At 40.6% G+C, this 19,439-nt stretch overlaps 2 protein-coding genes across 8 annotated transcripts in view; one reads left to right on the plus strand and one right to left on the minus strand.

Moving 5' to 3' along the window:
* Nucleotides 1-14,038, plus strand: part of slc39a10 (solute carrier family 39 member 10) — a 166,224-nt gene extending 152,186 nt beyond the window's left edge. For all 4 annotated transcript variants that reach the window (XM_070875897.1, XM_070875896.1, XM_070875899.1 and 1 more), the window contains exons 9-10: nt 6,438-6,628; nt 12,895-14,038. In XM_070875897.1, coding sequence (XP_070731998.1) covers nt 6,438-6,628; nt 12,895-13,041 — 338 coding nt within the window. In that variant the 3' untranslated portion in view covers nt 13,042-14,038. The remainder of the gene's footprint in view (nt 1-6,437; nt 6,629-12,894) is intronic.
* Nucleotides 13,973-19,439, minus strand: part of dnah7 (dynein, axonemal, heavy chain 7) — a 1,084,136-nt gene continuing 1,078,669 nt past the window's right edge. For 3 of the 4 annotated variants that reach the window (XM_070875892.1, XM_070875893.1, XM_070875895.1), the window contains one exon: nt 13,973-14,510. In XM_070875892.1, coding sequence (XP_070731993.1) covers nt 14,304-14,510 — 207 coding nt within the window. In that variant the 3' untranslated portion in view covers nt 13,973-14,303. The remainder of the gene's footprint in view (nt 14,511-19,439) is intronic. The other variant, XM_070875894.1, reaches the window with a different exon arrangement.

Below are 19,439 nucleotides of genomic sequence, written 5' to 3' on the forward strand. Positions count from 1 at the left end.
AAGTGTGTGGGCAATAAGATGGCAGATGGAGTATAATGTGGGAAAATGTGAGGTTATTCATTTTGGAGGAAGAATAGAAAAACAAAATATTTTTTAAATGGTGAGAAACTATTAAATGTTGATTTTCAGAGAGATTTAGGTGTTCTCATACAGGAAACATAGAAAGTTAGCATGAAGGTACAACAAGCAAATGGAAGGCAAATGGCATGCTGGCCTTTATTGCAAGGCAATTGGAATACAAGAGTAAGAGAGTCTTATTACAATTACACAGTGCTTTGGTTCGAATTTGAAGCGCTTACTTGTTTGCGTTTTGATTGGTTGCTTGGACAGCCTGTTGATGTCACAGCAGTTCGCACAAGGGGGTTCCCATTAACTTTCATTTGAATCGAAGGTCATAAAACCCAAATTTCTCGACACAGGGATCATGAGATCCTTGTGCGAAGCATACTTCGGGACCAGCAGCAACCGCTTTTGCTTCGCTGCTGACCACAAATTCCGGCCCAACATATGTATACAACTCTACAAAACGCTGTTTTACTGATATTTCCTTTAAACAAAATATTAAAGGCTTTGAATGCACCCGCAAGAAATTTAGTTGTTAAGTTGCTGCTTGGATCTCTGGAATCTGCTTATTTTGTCCTTTCTCTAGCAGTAGTGTTAGTATTAGTAAGGAAAAAGTTGGATTGCTCAGCGCACATCAAGCACTGAAGGGTCCAATAATACATGCCGGGGTCTTACGGAGACTGCATGTCTGCTGCCACATTGGACCACATTGCATTCAGGCATTGCTGGCAACAGCCTAAAATCAGTGTTGGGAGTATTTAAAAATGCAAAGAATCACCATCATAGGCAGTCCCTTGGAGTCTGCCTTGCTTCCACACTAAAAATGAGTACTCAGGTGATTGATGAACTCATTTTAAACAGTGGAAGATGCCTGTGCGTGAATTCTTTTAACGTGGAGTGGCCGTTGCACACCAGTCACCATACAGGCTTGACGGAGCAAGGACTCGGTCCAGTGGCAAGGGGATCCTTGCAAAGTATAGTCCCATGCTTGTCGCAGGTCCCTTCTGCCATATTGGGGAAAAACCCATCAGAGCTTGAACTGTGCTACCTCTGACAATTTTTTTGTTTGTTTCTACAGCAATCTAATCAGCGGTTGTTAACGGGACTGCTGGAGGCTGCAGAAGAAAGAAGTTTTTAAAACCTACGTGTATGTGGAGCCAGGTGGAGCAGGAGTGCTCCTTCTGGCTCTTTTCTTCTCTCTTCTTTCCCCCCTACGTTTACCGTAAGCCTTTGATCAGCAGCCCAGCCGGCCGATTTAGCTCTTGATTGTAGCCGTCAATCTACCTCTTGGTGTGTGACTAGTGTCTGCAGTATATCAGCTGTCTCCTAATGATGCAAGAGGACCAATATCGCATGGTCCTCCCGCCCATCAGTTTAGGCGTGGTGGTCATTATCACTGCTCTGTTTGCACTCGGCAATGAGTGCAAACAAATTTCTAGGTCATATAGTTAATTTTCATGCTTCCAATGCTCCCAGCTGGGGGCGTGAATTGGTACTGAAATAGTGCCAGTGAGATTCCATGTTGATTTTTAGCAAATGCTTTTAGCCTTCCTTTTACATAGTTGTTTTTTTTGCCAATAACACCTTTCTATTTTTTTCTTCCCAAAGGTTCTGTGATTATCTCACTTCTTCCTCCTTGTTCACTAATGAAGTGTTAATGTTAAAAATACAGATCTAGCATTTCCTTCTCTTGTCATGGAGAATGCTGAAATGTCTGTGCAATATGTTTGATGAATAAAACTGCAGTATAGGGGGTAAGTTTTATTTTAAAAGCTAGTTTCCTTTTCTTCTCCCACTCTAAGGGATGGGATAGAACAAAAGGATTCAGTGATTCCAGCACTGTGGTTACTCCCAAATATGATGTTAGGCCTCCAGGTCAACAAACTGAATTTTGTATCGATGAAAGGGCTCTTTTTATTTAAAAGAAGAAATCTGGCGGTCAATTAAAATGCTAATAGTATTAGGAATTTCTGGAAAATTAGACGCAAGGATTTGTGTTCTTTAATTACAGATGTTACAATGAGAGATAGTAATATAGAGACTCTGTTTGCTTTTCCAAGCCTTTTAGTAGGGGTAGCATTAATGATGGTTTTATCATACTAAAAATATCTTTCCTGTTGGCTGTGGGAAAGTGTAGTATTTATCCCAAAATAAATATTTTCAGAGCTATATATTAGCCTGTGCTATTTGAGGGCTTAATAACTGCTGTTAAATGTATCTTCTATTTGTCTTGTGCAATGCTGTGTAGAATATATGAACTTTAATTTAGTGTTTGGTTCAAGTATACTGAATTAATATATTATGGTCATGTCACTATCCATCCTTAAGGCCCGTTTGAGAGCACAAAATGTTGGATTTCCATGATATAGTTGAAGAAAAGTCACACTACTCTATTGAACCTGCTTGTTGAAAGATTAGTGCCATTTTTGATTTTTTTTTTAAATGTCTTTGCATTTTTGTACTCTACAGTGGAAGAAACAACAACGGTCAGAAATAAAGCCCTTTTCATCTTTTCAGCCAGTGTCTATATTAAGTATTCCAGGGCTGGCATGGTACCAGTTAAATGTAACATTATGTTCTTGTCTTATGTGGTCTTGATTTGAACAAAAAGGCAGCAAGTATATTGTGCTGTATAGCAATATAATAAAAGTTGTGCATATAATGGTACTTCCAATACATGTTGCCCTTACTTTCTGAACGCTTTTCCTGTCACACTTTCCCCCATCATACTTTGTTTATAACACACCTATTACAAAATAGTATTCTATACTCACTGTGAGTAATGCCATAGGAGATCTACTTTATGTATAATTTTCTCACTAACGGCATGGAAATACTGGGTACCATATTAGAATTACCTATTGTACTTCATTTATTCAACCACTTCATAGAAATAGGAACGTCTAGTTTTCATATAAAGAGAATCACTATGGTACTGTTCTTTTAAGAAATTTATGCCGTGTGCCATAAGGTAATCTTCCCCACTTTGTTGTATATATTATTTTGATCTGAGCTGTGCCCTGATCTTGCTTTCCCATTGTCATAGAATACTTTTCTGTCATCTTACATGGTAAAAAATTCAAATAGCTAATAATGTTTAGTTCTTTTGTCTTGTATTGACTTATATTCTTTCTTAGAGCTTATTTAAGTACTTTTAAAAGTTATTTTTGAATTTGCCACTTTATTATGAAGTTTTGTGCTAAATGACCAATGCAATCTTGCCCACATCAGTTGGTCCCAGTTCACAACTGTACAGCTCCTGCTGATACCAACTGACAGCTTCAAAATCTACATTGCATGTTCTTGTTTCCCAGCATGTGCTTCTCTATGTTGTGTTCTGTTGTATGATTTTTAAAAGCATAAAGTCTCTACACTCAGTACAAAGTTCATTGCAACTAACTCATTCGCTGAAGGACTCTTCTGGTTACGGGGTGTGAAGCTTGATTCTTCTGGTGCAAAGGCAAATTAACTTCTGGAAAGGAATCATAGAAATTTACAGCACCCGAAGGAGGCCATTTCGGCCCATCGTGTCCACGCTGGCCGTCCAAGAACTATCCGGCTTAATCCCACTTTCCAGCTCTTGGTCCATACCTGTAGGTTACGGCACTTTAAGTGCACATACAAGTGTTTTTTAAATGTGTTGAGGGTTTCTGCCTCTCCCAACTTTTCAGGCAGTGAGTTCCAGACCCCCACTACCCTCTGGGTGAAGAAAGTTCCCCTCGTATCTTCTCAAAACCTCCCCCCGATTACTTTAAATCTATGTCCCCTGGTTGTTGACCCCTCTGCCAAGGGAAACAGGTCCTTCCTATCCATTCTATCCAGGCCCCTCATAATTTTATACACCTCAATCAGGACTCCCCTCAGCCTTCTCTGTTCCAAAGAAAACAGACTCAGCATCTCCAAATTTCCTCATAGCCAAAATTCTCCAGCCTAGGCAACATTCTTGTAAATCTCCTCTGCACCTTTTCAAGTGCAATCACATCTTTCCTCTAAGGCGATGTTGGGGGTTCTATGATGCCCACAAAACCTCCATCAGTATTGGGCGCATGTCAGCTAAACATTTAGGTTCAGCCACTGACCATTTAGGTCTTGCGACCAATGCATTCAAATGTCTGCCTGTTATTGAGGTAATTAATTTCCACCAGTGCAGCCACTAATATTGTTCAAAGTGCCCACCTTGGCTTTGGTGCCAGTATCAATCTAAGTCAACTTTGACAGTAAGACTTGTTGAGAATACTCCCAGCTGGTAAGCTTGCCCACTTGACACAAGTTCATGTATTTCAAGAGAAAAAAGGATATTGGTCAAGAAGTCTCCACTATCAGAGCTTCCCAAAGGACTTGTTTAGCACAGTTTTCTCAGCCATCACTTAATGTCACATATAATTCGTTTCATTAAGATGAGGCTTCTCTTCAACTTCAGTCACAGCACTGGCTCAAGCAGGTCAGTGTCAGTGTGTAAGCTTGCTAGACATCTGTAAATGACGCTGTTTTACTGGTTTGCATATGGATGAATATCCAGCCCTTGCCTCTCTGGCCCTTGCAATGTGTTTTGGATTCCTATGATCCTGTAATAATCCATCAACCAATAATTGAAAATTTATGGAGCTGAAATTCATAATATAGTCTCTTTTTCCAAACTTTGTTCTAATTCACTCAACATCTTCTTCATAGAAACAGCAAAATAAAAAAGAAACTGTGAAATAAAAAATGTTAATAGTGTTTTACTTTCTAATGTTTTCCTGTGTAGCCTCAAATCCTCCACACTCCGTAAAATTCAGCTACATTATCAATCCTGTCTGGATAACCTGCAATGGCTCCCTGTCCTCCAAAGCCTTAAATTAACTTTTTAACCTTTTGTGTTTAAATCCCTCCTTAGCCTCTCCCCTCCCTTCCTAACATCCACCAGTGCTACTACTACCTCTCTTTCTCCTCCCCCTTCAAATTCTTCATTCCTTTGGTACTGACCTCTCTCCCCTTAACTCCACAACTGGCATCTGTGCCTACAGGCACCTAAGCCCCAGACTGCAATTCCCTCCATCAATGCCTCCACTCTTCACCACCCTCTCCTTCTTAAGACCCTCCTTAAAACTCACTTCATAGATTATGTTTTTAGTCACTCTACCTATTATTTCCTTTGGCTCAGTGGCCATTTTTTCCTTACACCTTTATTAATGTACCTTGCGATGCTTTTCTATATTAAATTGCTATTTACATGGAAGTAGTTGTAGGATTAATATATGTAATTTCACTTGAATCAGATCAAAATGGTATTACTTTGAATCAACAGGACCCTGTTTTATTCTTCAAGCTTGTAGTATGTAAGGAACTAGGCAATTTTAAACTAAGCAGCTGTTAATATTGCAGCTGGCTCTCTGGAGAGCAAGCAAATCGAGTCTCTGACCTGCATTTAGTTTGTATTGTGCAGCTGGTCTTCCTGTAAAGCAATGGCACAATGGGGATCTCGCGTGCATTGGCTGACCACGACATTTTAGCCAGCACGTGGAGTATTTATGTCTTGCATCATGACATCATTTTGGAGATAATGGGGCTGCTATTGACATAACATCGCGATCCTCAGCATTGAAACTGGAATGAGCTGCAGTCCAATAAGACTGGAGGCAGCCAAGAATACCTAGTGGAAAAACTGGTCTCTGTCGCTGTTGGTCTAAAACAATGACCGGTTTACCTGGTGCTGACTGTGGGTGATTTGTGCTAAGCAATCAGAGCTTGAATATCAATATAAAAACATGTTAAGTATTTGGTGTAGACATGGGTATATTTCCAAATGGCCATGCTGTGCAAGATATGTTACTTTGAAATATATAACAGCACTCCCATTTTCAACATGATGCTTGTCCTTTTATCCCACTATATACATTGGTGTGAAATACAAGAATAAGCTTTTTGTTTGTTCATTTTAAATAGAATATATACATGGTGATGTTTATATGTATGTACATATCTTTATGTCTGTGAGCTGAGAGTTCAGCTGAAGAGCATTCATGAATGCAATACGGGTGAATTTAGCGCTTCCCGCACAGAACTATGTGCAGTGTATATCAGTAATTCCTGCATGCACCAGAATTTCTGATGTATGCTTCTGGCACATGAAGATCAATGACGGGAGTGCTAAAGTCAACATTTTTCCTCCTTGTTGATGGGGATCAACATGTGACTTAATAAGGCACTTATTTTGTAATGGGGTATTAAAAGCATTCTGAAATGAAAATTATAGAGATAATCGAATTGTGTGAGTGTTTCAGAATCTGTTGAGTAGCTAAAGAAAAAGTCTGATCTAAACTAAATAGAACGTAAAACAAATAAAACCCAGAGGACAACTTGATTCACTAGTAATTTTATTTTCCTCTCACCAGGTGATTTTGCTGTTCTGATTAATGCCGGAATGTCTGTGAAACAGGCCATTGTTTACAACCTCCTGTCGGCTCTGCTGGCATATGTTGGTGTAGTAATAGGTATAGCCGTGGGACAGTATACTCATAATTTAACCCAATGGATCTTTGCCATCACTGCGGGCATGTTCCTATATGTGGCATTGGTGGATATGGTGAGTAATACCATGGAAATAATTCATTGAACAGATGTTCTGTTAAAAAGGTCTGATCTGAACTAATTAAATTGAACCTAATTTTAAATTAGCTTGCAGGGTTTTTTTTTGCCGTGATCTTCAAAAATTACATCTTTAATAAATCGGTGTACTTAAAAGCATCCTTGGGAATGAATAATACATTAGTTTGCTGGTACTTATTTATTCTGTAATGACGAGTAAAAACCTCGATAGAAGTTTCTATTGCAATACCCAAATGTGAGGTGAGATATGATCAATTAAATGTTTGTTATTAGCAATTATGTAAAGTGTTATGCAAATATACATTGGCTGTAAACAAAATTGCACGTTGCAATTTGCTCCAAGTCCCAGCTGTGGGTAATAATGAAGTAAGAACAAGCAGGTTGGTTCTTATTCTAAATCGTCTCACTACTTCCATCAGTGTACTTTCATTTTTTTTGACTGCCTGAAATGATCAACTTTATTTTGTTTTTCCAAATTCCTTTTCTTTTCATGCTAAATTTACTAAATAGTTTAGTAGTTATTTTAATTGCCAATTTAAAAATGCATTAGAAATTTAAGAGGGCAATTAAAAGTTTGTAAATGCTCTCGTTCAAATGAGACTTTACTTTCTCTAGTACTTACCAACTTCTTATGTGCATACTGATTTGGTTGAATTTTTAAAAAATCACTGCGGAGAGGTGGGTTTAATGATCTATAAAAATCCATTTTCATCAAGCAAAACTATGGTACTCATTTACATTAAAGTCAAACATAAAATGAAAGTTTTCCAAAACAAACACTGCAAATGCAAAATGCATGATGCTCACAATATGGATGGGTGCATGTTATAGTTTCCTTAAATATTACTTCTTGCCATGTTCTGAATTTTCCCCTCTCCAGGAGCAAGGAAGGTCACCGGCCACCCAGTCATCACCCTGCCGCGTGTAAATGATAAGGTGGGAGGAAAGCAGAATCCGGCAAAACAGCCGATTTTTGTCTAGTTTCCACAGCTGACCCCTGGGACCTCCAGAAGAGGGGTGGTGGTAGTCCCTCGGGCAGTAGCAGGTGGTCAGCTGACACCCCTTATGAAGGGAGAGTATGATCCCAGTAGTAGGCAACTCTCCCTCCTCAGGCCCCAATCACTGACATTTGTTAAGCCTTGGCTCAGTCTGAAGCCTAACATTGAGGCTGCAGCCAAATCTTCAAGGTGCTTTTAAATTTGGCCCCTTTGGCCTCCATTTCCTGTGGTGCTATTGAAGCAGTACCACTCACATTTTCCTCCCTCTTGCTGGTGGGGATCCTGCATACACAAACGGCCCCAAACTAGGAAAATGGGTTGTAGTCGGCATGGTGGGTGGAAGCACCGCCCTGATGGCCTCCACTGGAGAGAGGTAAATCCAGCCCAATGAGTTTGTTACTCAATGAGCTCAACCTAGAAATCTTTGTTGTAATTGAGCTCGCCTTTGGAAGGAGGATCCCGTAGAGCATCTTCATTGTTTTTAAAAAAGCTTTGCTTTCCAACTGAAGGCGTTTTCAAAACCAGTAACATTTGGATAGGTAATAAGTCCGAGGTGCACAGCTCATTAATGACAACTAGTTAGAAGATGTGAGGACCATTATGAAACTCGTATTTTTTTTGTTCTTGTATCTATTGGCTCCTATTCAGATAGCATGATAGTTCATATTGAATAGTGGACTTAGATAATATCATCTGAAGATTTTTCAATTTGCCAGTTAATTTTTATCTTTACATTGTCTGAATATGTTTTTAATTCCATATGCTGATTTGCAGTTCTATTAGATGAATTTCTATTGGGAAATTACATATCCAGTACTGTGCTTAGACTTCTCATTTTACCTTTCATTCCCAGAGTTGTAAAAGTACAAATAAAAACCAAGAAATTTCAGTCCCCTCTTCAATGTATTCAAAAGCAGGCAAAAGACTAAAAGGGCTAGAGTTTGTTCTGAGCCCTGGACCAGCATGCGCCCGGACCAAGGATCAAAGGAAATTGGTCCTGGGACTCATCGATAAAGTTGGCACGAGCTGTCGGTGCTGGTCACACCTCTACAGGCAGCTCGCCCGAGTGAAGAAATCAATGTTGGGCCGCCTGCCTCACCGGCAGTGGCCCTTGGGTAAATCCTGGGAGGGAGTCCGGAGGGGTAGGGGGGGGAATCGAGAGGGCTCTGCGGAGATGGGCAGCAATTGCTTTTCCTGTAGAGGAGCACACCACAGGAAATATTTATAACAAAAAATAATAATTGTCACCTACCTTTCATTGGTGGATGTGGGGGCCATTGACGAATCCTGATCGAGGTCGGCCCGATGCCTGCTCTGCTCATCACCTTCAAATCTTTTTATGGAGTCCTTCAGCAGGCATTACACCCCTTAAATATGTAACAGCCTAATGCCTGTTTTAGGCTCCCACTCTGGTCCCCCAGTATCAGAGCCCCATAAATTTAGCAGTGGGTACTGCGCAGATTGAAGTCTGTTTTGTACCTGAAAAATTGCGACAACGCATAGAAATTTATACCCAAAGAATCAAAAATATTTATTATATTGTTTGCAGTTATCTCCAGTCCATTGTATCTTAACATTCACAAGACATTCTCAGGAGTCATCCCAAGAGTTCCCATCTATAACGGTTTGGACTGCAACCAAGTTTCAGTTTAGCCTACAGCACAGATAAGCTACATCTGCTGCAAGAATTTGCCAGGTTAATTTTCTCTGCAGAAGAAAAATTAAGGCTGAAAAACTATGTTGAGTGATTTCAGTTATGCATATTGATGTGGAATTAATGTCAAGGATCAGGTGTACTGGAGTTGATGATGATTTATTAAATATAAAGGTTTACTTATGCAAGTTATTTCTCTGGATAGGCCACTGAAGGCATTATGATGTGTAACCAGGCAGCAGTGTGCCTTCAGGCAGTGATTGTTCATTGTGTTGTATCACATGCAAACAGCCATCGAATGTAGTTTGCGCAAAATTACTGCATCTGTAACGAAAGGCCAGTAACAATGGAATCTGCTGGAAGAACTTCAGGAAACCTGACTTATAAATGTATAATTCAAAAGTAAGCACCTACACATGGCTGGGTTCTAGTCTGTCAAGGGTCGCCATGGAGTGTTGTTGTAAGAATTTGTGGAGGATATGTTACTACCCTGCAGTGAAATTCTGCCTAAACTAAAGCAATTAGATAGCCCTATTCCCACTTAGAAGTTGAAAGATTTCAATTTGTTTCTGTTAACGTAGAGCAGCTGCTCTGGCCACTTGGGACACTGGAGAGAAATTTGAAATATTTGATCCAGGAACAATGATGAAGAATCTTTTAATCTATTACTTAAAAGTCTTTGTACTGCATTCATAACCCTCTGTCAGTACAAAGTCAACCTGAGGTAAAACAGATTTAGCTATTTAATATGTATCTTTCATTCATAGTGATGGGACATGCATTTCCTGCTGAAGTCTTCCACCATGGGAACTCCTGATCAAGTGCAAGCATTTGTTGTGCATAAGTAAAGATGTCACCACATTTTTTTTAATTCACATATGTGAAACCTCTTTTTAAAAAAAAACCCTGTGAAATAAACAAATCTATTAGTTGAGATTGATCAATAGGTTGTCCCTGTACATAAGTGAAATTCTTGAAAACTGCATGATGCACTTATGAGTTATAGGGCCCAAGTTTCCACATGATTTGCGCCTGATTTTTAGGAGCAACTGGTGGAGAACAGACTATCTTAGAAATCGCAATTCTCCACATTTTTTTTTCTGCAGTTCTAGTCAGGTAGAACAGTTCTACTTTGGAACAGAATTTTTTCTTCAAAAGGGGGCGTGTCCGGCCACTGACGCCTGATTTGAAAGTTTCCACAGTGAAAACGTACTCCAAACTAAAGTAGAATGGAGCAAGTGAAGATTTTTGTAGCACTGAAAAAACCTGTTCTACACATTAAAAAATCAGGCGCAGGTTACAAATTAGGCGTCCAGAACGAGGTGGGGGGGGGGGGCGGGAAGTCTATAATAAATCCTTATTTATACTTATACAAATATTATACAAATAAATCCAACCTGAATTAACATTTATAAGCAAAGAAAAGATTAAATAAACCATCTTCTTACCTGTGTGAAAGTGCTTCAGGCAGGCCTTTCAGGACCGAAGGCTGCCGGCCCGTCCACAGCACCAGATTTACAGGTAGGTGGCGTTGGGTTGGGTTGGGTTGGGTCGGGTCGGGGGCGGGGGGGGGGGGGAGGGGGGGGGGGGAGAGGAGAGAGAGAGAGAGAGAGAGAGAGAGAGAGAGAGGGGGGAGAGAGAGAGAGAGGGGGAGGGAGGGGGGGGGAGGTCAGGTCGGATCCAGTCCGGGAGTCGGGTTGGGTCCAGTCGGGGGAGCGGGAACAGGAGCGCGGGTCGGGTCAGTCGGGGGTGGGGTGGGGCGCGGGTGTTGGGTCTGGTCCGGAGGCGGGGAGCGGGTGTCGGGTCTGGTCTGGTCCGGAGGCGGGGGGGGGGGGAGCGGGTGTCAGGTCTGGTCCAGAGGCAGCGGGGGGGTGGGGAGCGGGTGTCGGGTCTGGTCTGGAGGCAGGGTAGGGCGGGTGCCGGGTCTGGTCCGGGGGGGGGGAGCGGGTGTCGGGTCTGGTCCGAAGGCGGGGGGGCGGGGCGAGTGTCAGGTCTGGTCGGGGGAGGGGAGCAGGAGCTGGCCATGGGAGGAGCCTTATTCACGCAGCCCCAGTGAGGCCATTCAGCCAGGGCTAGGGGCTACGTGCTTCGGGCTCCTCCCACACAGTTCGGCCCCTGGAGCTGCTGCACTTGCGTGGCCACTGTAGTGCGCATGTGCAGAGGTCCCGGCACTGTTTTCAGCGCAGGGACTTGGCTCCGCCCCCCCACAGCTCGTGCTGGCTGCGCTGAGGGCCAGAGGACCTGCAAGTAGGTGGAGAATACCGAGGATTTTTTTAGGCGCACTTTGTGGCGCGAAAAACGGGCGTCTAGGTCGAGACTGCGCCGTTCTAGGCGCATGTGGAAACTTGGGCCCATAGTTTCCATGCTTGTTAAAATTAAATAGTAATTTAATGAGTTTGGAATGTTACTGATTCTGTCCTTGTAAAATGTTCTTTATGTAATTTTTGCATTTGATTCTATTTTAAAAGTACTAAGTGGAGAACATCTTGTTTTAGGGCTTGTGATCAAAAGTTTGTACTTTAGGCTTTTTGTTGATTTCACTGCATGCTGTTGAAATCCTATGAAGCACAATACATGTGAAGCACAAAATGCATCATTGATTTGTTTCTTATAAGCTGCTAGAAAATAGACAGTATAAGTTTGACAGTTATGCAACATTTATTCATTACCATTTTTATTCTAAACAGCACTCTTAATAAATTTCAACCAAGATTATTTTCATAAGTGTTTGAAGAAGTTAATGGGCATGAAATCCCGGTCTCCCCGGGTCCGTACGGAGTGTGTATGGACCCGGGAAGGCATCGCAAAAGCTGGTTTTTGATGCACATGAGCCAGAAACCAGCTTTTACAATCTGTCACGTTCTGGCTTGACCAATCCAATGCATCGCAGCAGCAAGGACATTCGCATGGGCGAGATTGCGCCATTTGCCCATGTCTTGTCCAGCGAATGTCCTTAAAACTCTTGTGCCTGGTAAAAGCAGGCACATAGCCTACTTTTACAAGTGTAAGAGTTTTAAAACATAAACATATTAAAATAAAATTTAAAAAACACATTTTTATATTAAAAATCCTGTCCACTAAGATAAATTTATTTTAAAAACTAATTACAAAACTTACCAAAAAATTGGAAAAATGTATATTTTTTTTGTGTTTAGGTGTTTGGCGGTGGTGGGGGGGAGGTGGTTCTCATCCATAATAATGAACTATTTACGGAGTTCCCATTATTATGAATGAGAGATTACTTTACCTTGATAGGGTGTCCAGGCCCACGTGACTCCAGCTCTGTGTACGTTCAGACGTGCATGCGCTCCAATGCACATGCAGAAGAGGCCTAAACCTGCAATCGCTGGTGGGCACCTGAGCAGAAGGTGAGTGCGCGTCTTTTCTCTTTTTAGGTGCCCGCCCGCAGGAAGCCCAGAACCGGGATTTCAGGGCTAAAGTTTCCTAAGTTTATGAACTTCCCGTACCGTGCAAATGGGCACTTGCATGGTTCATATTGATAAAATGTGGACTCAAGCTTTCAATTGATTTACAGTGGAAGGGCAGATGCAGTAGATTGGGCTCTAATTGAGTTTTTTTTTCCCTTTCCAGTTACCAGAAATGCTACACCGTCCAACAGATAACCGTAGTCGGGCTAAGTTTGGACACTTTGCTCTACAGAACGCTGGGATGCTCTGTGGGTTTACCATTATGCTGCTTATTGCCATTTTTGAGGATCAAATTGTAATCCACTTCTAATGTTTTAACAGTTTTGATGACAAATAATGTGTGGTCTTGTTTGCCTTATGTAACAATTCAGTGGTACATGGATTTTGCAAAGCAAATTGTGACAGATATTTGTTGCACAATAGATTACTTTTCACAACAGCAGCTGTTTGTAGGTTGGTTTGATGCACGGTTACCTCCGTGGTTCAGTATGGAAACTTAAATAATCAACTTTTTAAAATGTCTGGAGAAGACAAAATCAATGCTTGAATAAGTATTTAGCACAGTTAGATCAGGATAAGTAATGTATTTGTAACAGCTGTTTAGAATACTTCCTTTCGCATGCATTGTGTTAGGTGTTTGTTTATGGATGGCAGTCACCAACTGTAATGCCATCTGGATTCATGGTGCTGTTTTTATGAGATCATATCTCCAGTGTCGCGCACACAATTTAGCAGATTCCAATTTAGTTTTTAAAATGGTGTATGTTATTACTTAATTGCTGACATTGTCCATTGGATTCATTTATCATTCACTTTTAACATTCCTCCCTCCATTTGTAATACCTCAGAAACCATGTTTGCTATCCTAAGTGATCAGCTAGATTGCTTGCTGTATGTATTAGTTTGGAGTTGATTTTTGTAAGCCCATATTTGCCTGTCACTGTGTGACATTTCCCTTTTTGTCACTGTATAAATCAATGTAATCGATCATATGTGATCAAGTGCAACTGGCCAAAATATGATAAATGTGAGTTAGTGGAACCTGTGATTCTTGTGGATGTTGATTATTCAACTTAATAATTCATTGTTAAAGCCAAAGATTATGGAACCTAACCAGTTAATTTGAAGTTTAGATGAAAGGTTTCAGTGTTAAGGTACCATAGACTTTGTGTTTGTTACAAGTGAAATTAAAAAGCATTTTGTTTATCACTAAAGAAACATTTTGATGTTATAAGCTTGTATTATACTAATGTATGAATGAAACTGGTTCTTTGAAGTTTTACTTAATAAATTCCTGGCAATGCAAAGCTATTGTTTTATTGTATTAATGCTGCAACAAAATTACGTTAAAATTTCTGCAGGAAATATACCAACAAAATTGATTAGCCAGAAATATACGGTTGAGAAATAGAAAGCGAGTAGTTTCCTGAAATCCTAATTGTTACACATTTGAGGCAGATATTTAAGAACATTTTCACCAAGGCTTGTACTTGTGCCAAATACAAAATGAGGTTTGAGCACTGAACATATTAGCAAACTTCTAGCTGTAATTTAGTGCACAAAATAGCATTATTAAGAATTAAGCTGACAGAGTAGAGCAACACCACGGCCAATCCAGTGTTCAGAGGGCTGGTCAGAAGGGATACGCATAGCAATCACAAAGTTAGTGGAATGTCCAGTTGTAGATAATGTACCTCTTCTCTCACTGGTCTTGTAAACTGGGGCGATGTAAACAGGATGCGGAGAGATTTCTGATCTTTTACAAGGCTTTAGCCACATCTGTCAAAGAAAAGCAAAATAAAAACATGAAATATTTATTGAATATTAGTGCTTTTGATGTGATAGTTTTCTGCAACAGTATGCAGGGGCCAAATTTTAAAAAGCAGATATACAAAGGTAATAATCTCTGAATTACTACCTGAGCCACGAGCAAATTTCCATAGGGTAAATAAGATCAGAGAGTTAAACACATGGCTCAAAGACTGGTGTGGGAGAAATGGGTTTTGGTTCGTGGGACACTGGCACCAATACTGGGGTAAAAGGGAGCTGTTCCTTTGGGACGGGCTCCACTTAGACTGTGCTGGGACTTGGGTCCTGGTGAATCGAATAACCTAGGGCTGTAGAGATGGCTTTAAACTAATTAGTGGGGGCGGGAAGGTTCAGTTGAGCGGAAATTTAAACAGTCAAAGAATAAGGAGAAGGCAAAAGAGCAGGGTAGTACTGGGGGAAATGAAAACCAGAGCGTGACAGGAAGGGACAGAATGTACAAACATAAAAGTGCATCAGAAAGTGGGTCAAAGCAAGAAAAAAATGGTAAAAAAACAAATTTAAAAGATCTTTATCTGAATGCACGCAGCATTCGTAACAAAATAGATGAGCTGACGGCACAGATAGATACAAATGGGTATGATCTGATAGCCATTACAGAGACGTGGTTGCAAGGTGACCAAGGCTGGGAACTAAATATTATGGATATTTGACAATTCGGAAGGACAGACAGAAAGGAAAAGGAGGTGGGGTAACTCTGTTAGTAAAGGATGAGATCAGTGCATTAGTGAGAAACAATATTGGCTCAGAAGATCAAGATGTTGAATCAGTTTGGGTGGAGATAAGGAATAATAAGGGGGAAAAGTCACTGCAGGGCAAGTCTATAGGCCCCCAAACAGTAACTATACTGTTGGACGGTGTATAAATCAAGAAATGATGGAGGCTTGTAAAAAAAGGAATGACAATAATCATGGGCGATTTTAACCATCATATTGATTGGACAAAGCAAATTGGCCAGGGTAGCTTTGAGGAAGAGTTCATAGTGTGTATGCGGGATAGTTTCCTTGAACAGTATGTTATGGAACCAACCAGGGAACAGGCTATCTTAGATCTGGTACTGTGTAATGAGACAGGATTAATAAATGATCTCCTAGTAAAGGATCCTCTAGGAATGAGTGACCATAGCATGGTTGAATTTCAAATTCAGTTGCAAGGTGAGAAAGTTGGATCTCAAACCAGTGTCCTAAGCTTAAACAAAAGAAACTACAAAGGTATGAGGGCAGAGTTAGCTAAAGTCGACTGGAAAAATAGATTGAAATGTGGGACGGTTGAGCAGTGGCAGACATTTAAGGAGATATTTCATAACTCTCAACAAAAATATATTCCAATGAGAAGGAAAGTCTAACAGAAGGAATAACCATCTGTGGCTAACTAAGGAAATAAAGGATGGTATCAAATTGAAAACCAGGGCATACAAAGTGGCTAAGACTAGTGGAAGGCCAGAGGATTGGGAAACTTTTAAAAGCCAACAAAGAACGACTAAAAAAATAATAGAAAGGCAAGATAGATTATGAAAGTAAACTAGCAGTAAGAGTTTCTACAGGTACATAAAAAGGAAAAGAGTAACTGAAGTAAATGTTCGTCCCTTAGAGGATGAGACTGGGGAATTACTAGTGGGAGACAGAAATGGCAGAGACTTTGAACAAATATTTTGTATCAGTCTTCATGATAGAAGACACTAAGAGCATCCCAATAGTGGATCATCAAGGGGCTGTAGGGAGGGAGGAATTTAATACAATCACCATCACTAAAGAAGTAGTACTCGGTAAAATAATGGGACTAAAGGTGGACAAGTCGCCTGGACCTGATGGCTTGCATCATAGGGTCTTAAAAGAAGTGGCTGCAGAGATACTGGATGTATTGGTTGTAATCTACCAAAATTCCCTGGATTCAGGGGAGGTCCCAGCGGATTGGAAAACCGCGAATGTAATGGTCCTATTTAAAAAAGGAGGCAGACAGAAAGCAGAAAACTATCGACTAGTTAGCCTAACATCTGTTGTTGGGAAAATGCTGGAGTCCATTATTAAAGAAGCAATAGCAGGACAATCAAGCAGAGTCGGCATGATTTTATGAAAGGGAAATCATGTTTGACGAATTTGCTGAAGTTCTTTGAGGATGTATCGAGCAGGGTGGATAAGGGGAAACGGTAGATGTGTATTTGGATTTCCAGAAGGCATTCGATAAGGTGCCACATAAAAGATTACTGCACAGGGTTGTGGGTAATATATTAGCATGGATAGAGGATTGGCTATCTAACAGAAAACAGAGTTGGGATAAATGGGTCATTTTCCGGTTGGCAAACAATAACTAATGGGGTGCCGCAGGGATCGGTGCTGGGGCCTCAACTATTTACAATCTATATTAATGACTTGGATGAAGGGACCAAATGCAATGTGGCCAAGTTTGCTGATGATACAAAGATTGGTGGGAAAGCAAATTGTGAGAAGGACACAAAAAATCTGCAAAGGGATATAGACAGTCTAAGTGAGTGGGCAAAAATTTGACAGATGGCGTATAATGTGGGAAAATGTAAGGTTATCCACTTTGGCAGAAAAAATAGAAAAGCAAATTATAATTTAAATGGAGAAAAATTGCAACATGCTGCAGTACAGAGGAACCTGGGGTTACTTGTGCACGAAACACAAAAAAAGTTAGTATGCAGGTACAGCAAGTAATCAGGAATGCAAATTGAATGTTGGCCTTTATTGCAAGGGGGATAGAGTATAAAAGCACCGAAATCCTGCTACAACTGTACAGGGTATTGGTGAGGCCACACCTAGAGTACTGTACAGTTTTGGTCTCTGTATTTAAGGAAGGATATACTTGCATAGGAGGCTGTTCAGAGAAGGTTCACTTGGTTGATACTGGAGATGAGGGGGTTAACATATGAAGATAGGTTGCGCCTATACACATTGGAGTTCAGAAGAATGAGAGGTGATCTTATCAAAACATAAGATAATGAGGGGGCTCGACAAGGTGGATGCAGAGAGGATACTTCCACTCATAGAGGAAACTAAAACTAGGGGACATAGTCTCAGAATAAGGGGCCGCCCATTTAAAACTGAGATGAGGAATTTCTTCTCTGAGGGTTGTAAATCTATGGAATTCTCTGCCCCAGAGAGCTGTGGCGGCTGGGTCATTGAATATATTTAAGGTGGAGATAGATTTTTGGGTAATAAGGGAATAAAGGGTTATGGGAAGCGGGAAGGGAAGTGGAGCTGAGTCCATGATCAGATTAGCCATGATTTTATTAAATGGCGGAGCAGGCTCAAGGGGCCAGATGGCCTACTCCTGCTCCTATTTCTTATGTTCCTATGTCCTAGAACCAACAAGGGGGTAGGCCATATTAGATTTAATAATGAGTAATTAGCCAGATTTAGTTAACAGCCTAACGGTGCATGTACATTTATCTAATAGCGTTCATAAAATGATCGCATTCAATGTTGAAAGGGAGAAACATGAAACAGCTGCTAAGATTCTCGATTTAGGTAAGGTTGACTGCAATGGGATAAGAACGAGACTGTCTACAGTAAACTGAGAAAATTTATGGTTAAATCGACAGAAGATCAGTTGGGAGGTATTCAAAAAGGAATTTAACGTGATATAGAATCAGTTTATACCCCTAAGGGGCAAGAGCGCCACTTGCCAATAAAAACAAGCCATGGATGACAAGAGGTAAGGGACAACATATAACGAAAAGAACAAACACACAAAAATAGCACAGATCTTAAATAGCACAGATCTTGGTGACTGGGAGAGAAACAAAGAACAAAAAAAATGACAAAACAGATAGTAAGAGCTACGAAAATGGAGTATGAAAAGAAACTTGTAAGCAATGTTCCCTTTCAGATATGTAGCACTCGGGACCTCCCAGGCATCCGGCTCGCTGGCTTTCCAATGTGAAAATCCGCACATGCATGATATTATGTATGGTCTGTGCAGCCTAATAAAGAGGGCGCACATCCAAAAAAAATTAAGAGAGAACATTGCTTGCAAGGGATATCAAAACCAACAATTCTTTTGCAATATTGGGAAAAAAGAGGGTGGTTAGGAGCAATGTGGGCCCCGTGAAAACTTATAACGGTATTGTAAATGAAATAAGGAAATGGTGTCAGTAGTTACAGTGGAGAGATAGGATAGCATGCCGGCCATCCCAAGGAAACTAATATTGAATCAGGTACGAGGACTCACCAAAATTAATGTAAAGAAAATAACAGTAATGAAGAAATGAATGGTGCTAGAGTGACAAACTCCCAGGACCCAGATGGTTTCCATCCCAGAGTTTTAAAGGAAGTAGGTGAGAACTTTACAGATGCCTTAACTATAATCTTCCAAAGTTCTCCCGATTCAGGAACTGTTACTTTAGATTAGAAAATTGTATACGTCACTCCGCTATGCAAGAAAGGTGAAGGAGGGAAACCAAGGAATTGGTTGGCCGAACATCTGTTGTTGGGAAATTACTAAAGTCTGTAATTAAGGATAGAGTGTGACTAAACACCTTGAATATTTTCAGCTGATCAGAAAGAGCCAGCATGGAACCTGATTGAATTTTTTGAAGAGGTAACAAAGTAGTGGACAGGGGCATGTCAATGGATATTATTTACATAGACTTCCAGAAGGCAGACAATAAAATCCCTTATAAGAAACTACTGGATAAGATTGAAGCTCATGGAATCGAAGCAAATTATTGATCTGGTTACAAAATTGGCTGAGCGGCAGGAGACAGAGTAGGAATAATAGGAAAATTATTTGGCAGATTGTGACTAGTGGTGTCCCATAGGGTTGGGGCCTCGACTATTCACCATATTTATTAATGACTTAGATGATTGGATAGAGAGCCACATATCCAAGATTGCCGATGACACAAAAATAGGTGACATT

Source organism: Pristiophorus japonicus, chromosome 3, assembly GCF_044704955.1.
Source record: "Pristiophorus japonicus isolate sPriJap1 chromosome 3, sPriJap1.hap1, whole genome shotgun sequence".
NCBI lineage: Eukaryota > Metazoa > Chordata > Chondrichthyes > Pristiophoridae > Pristiophorus > Pristiophorus japonicus.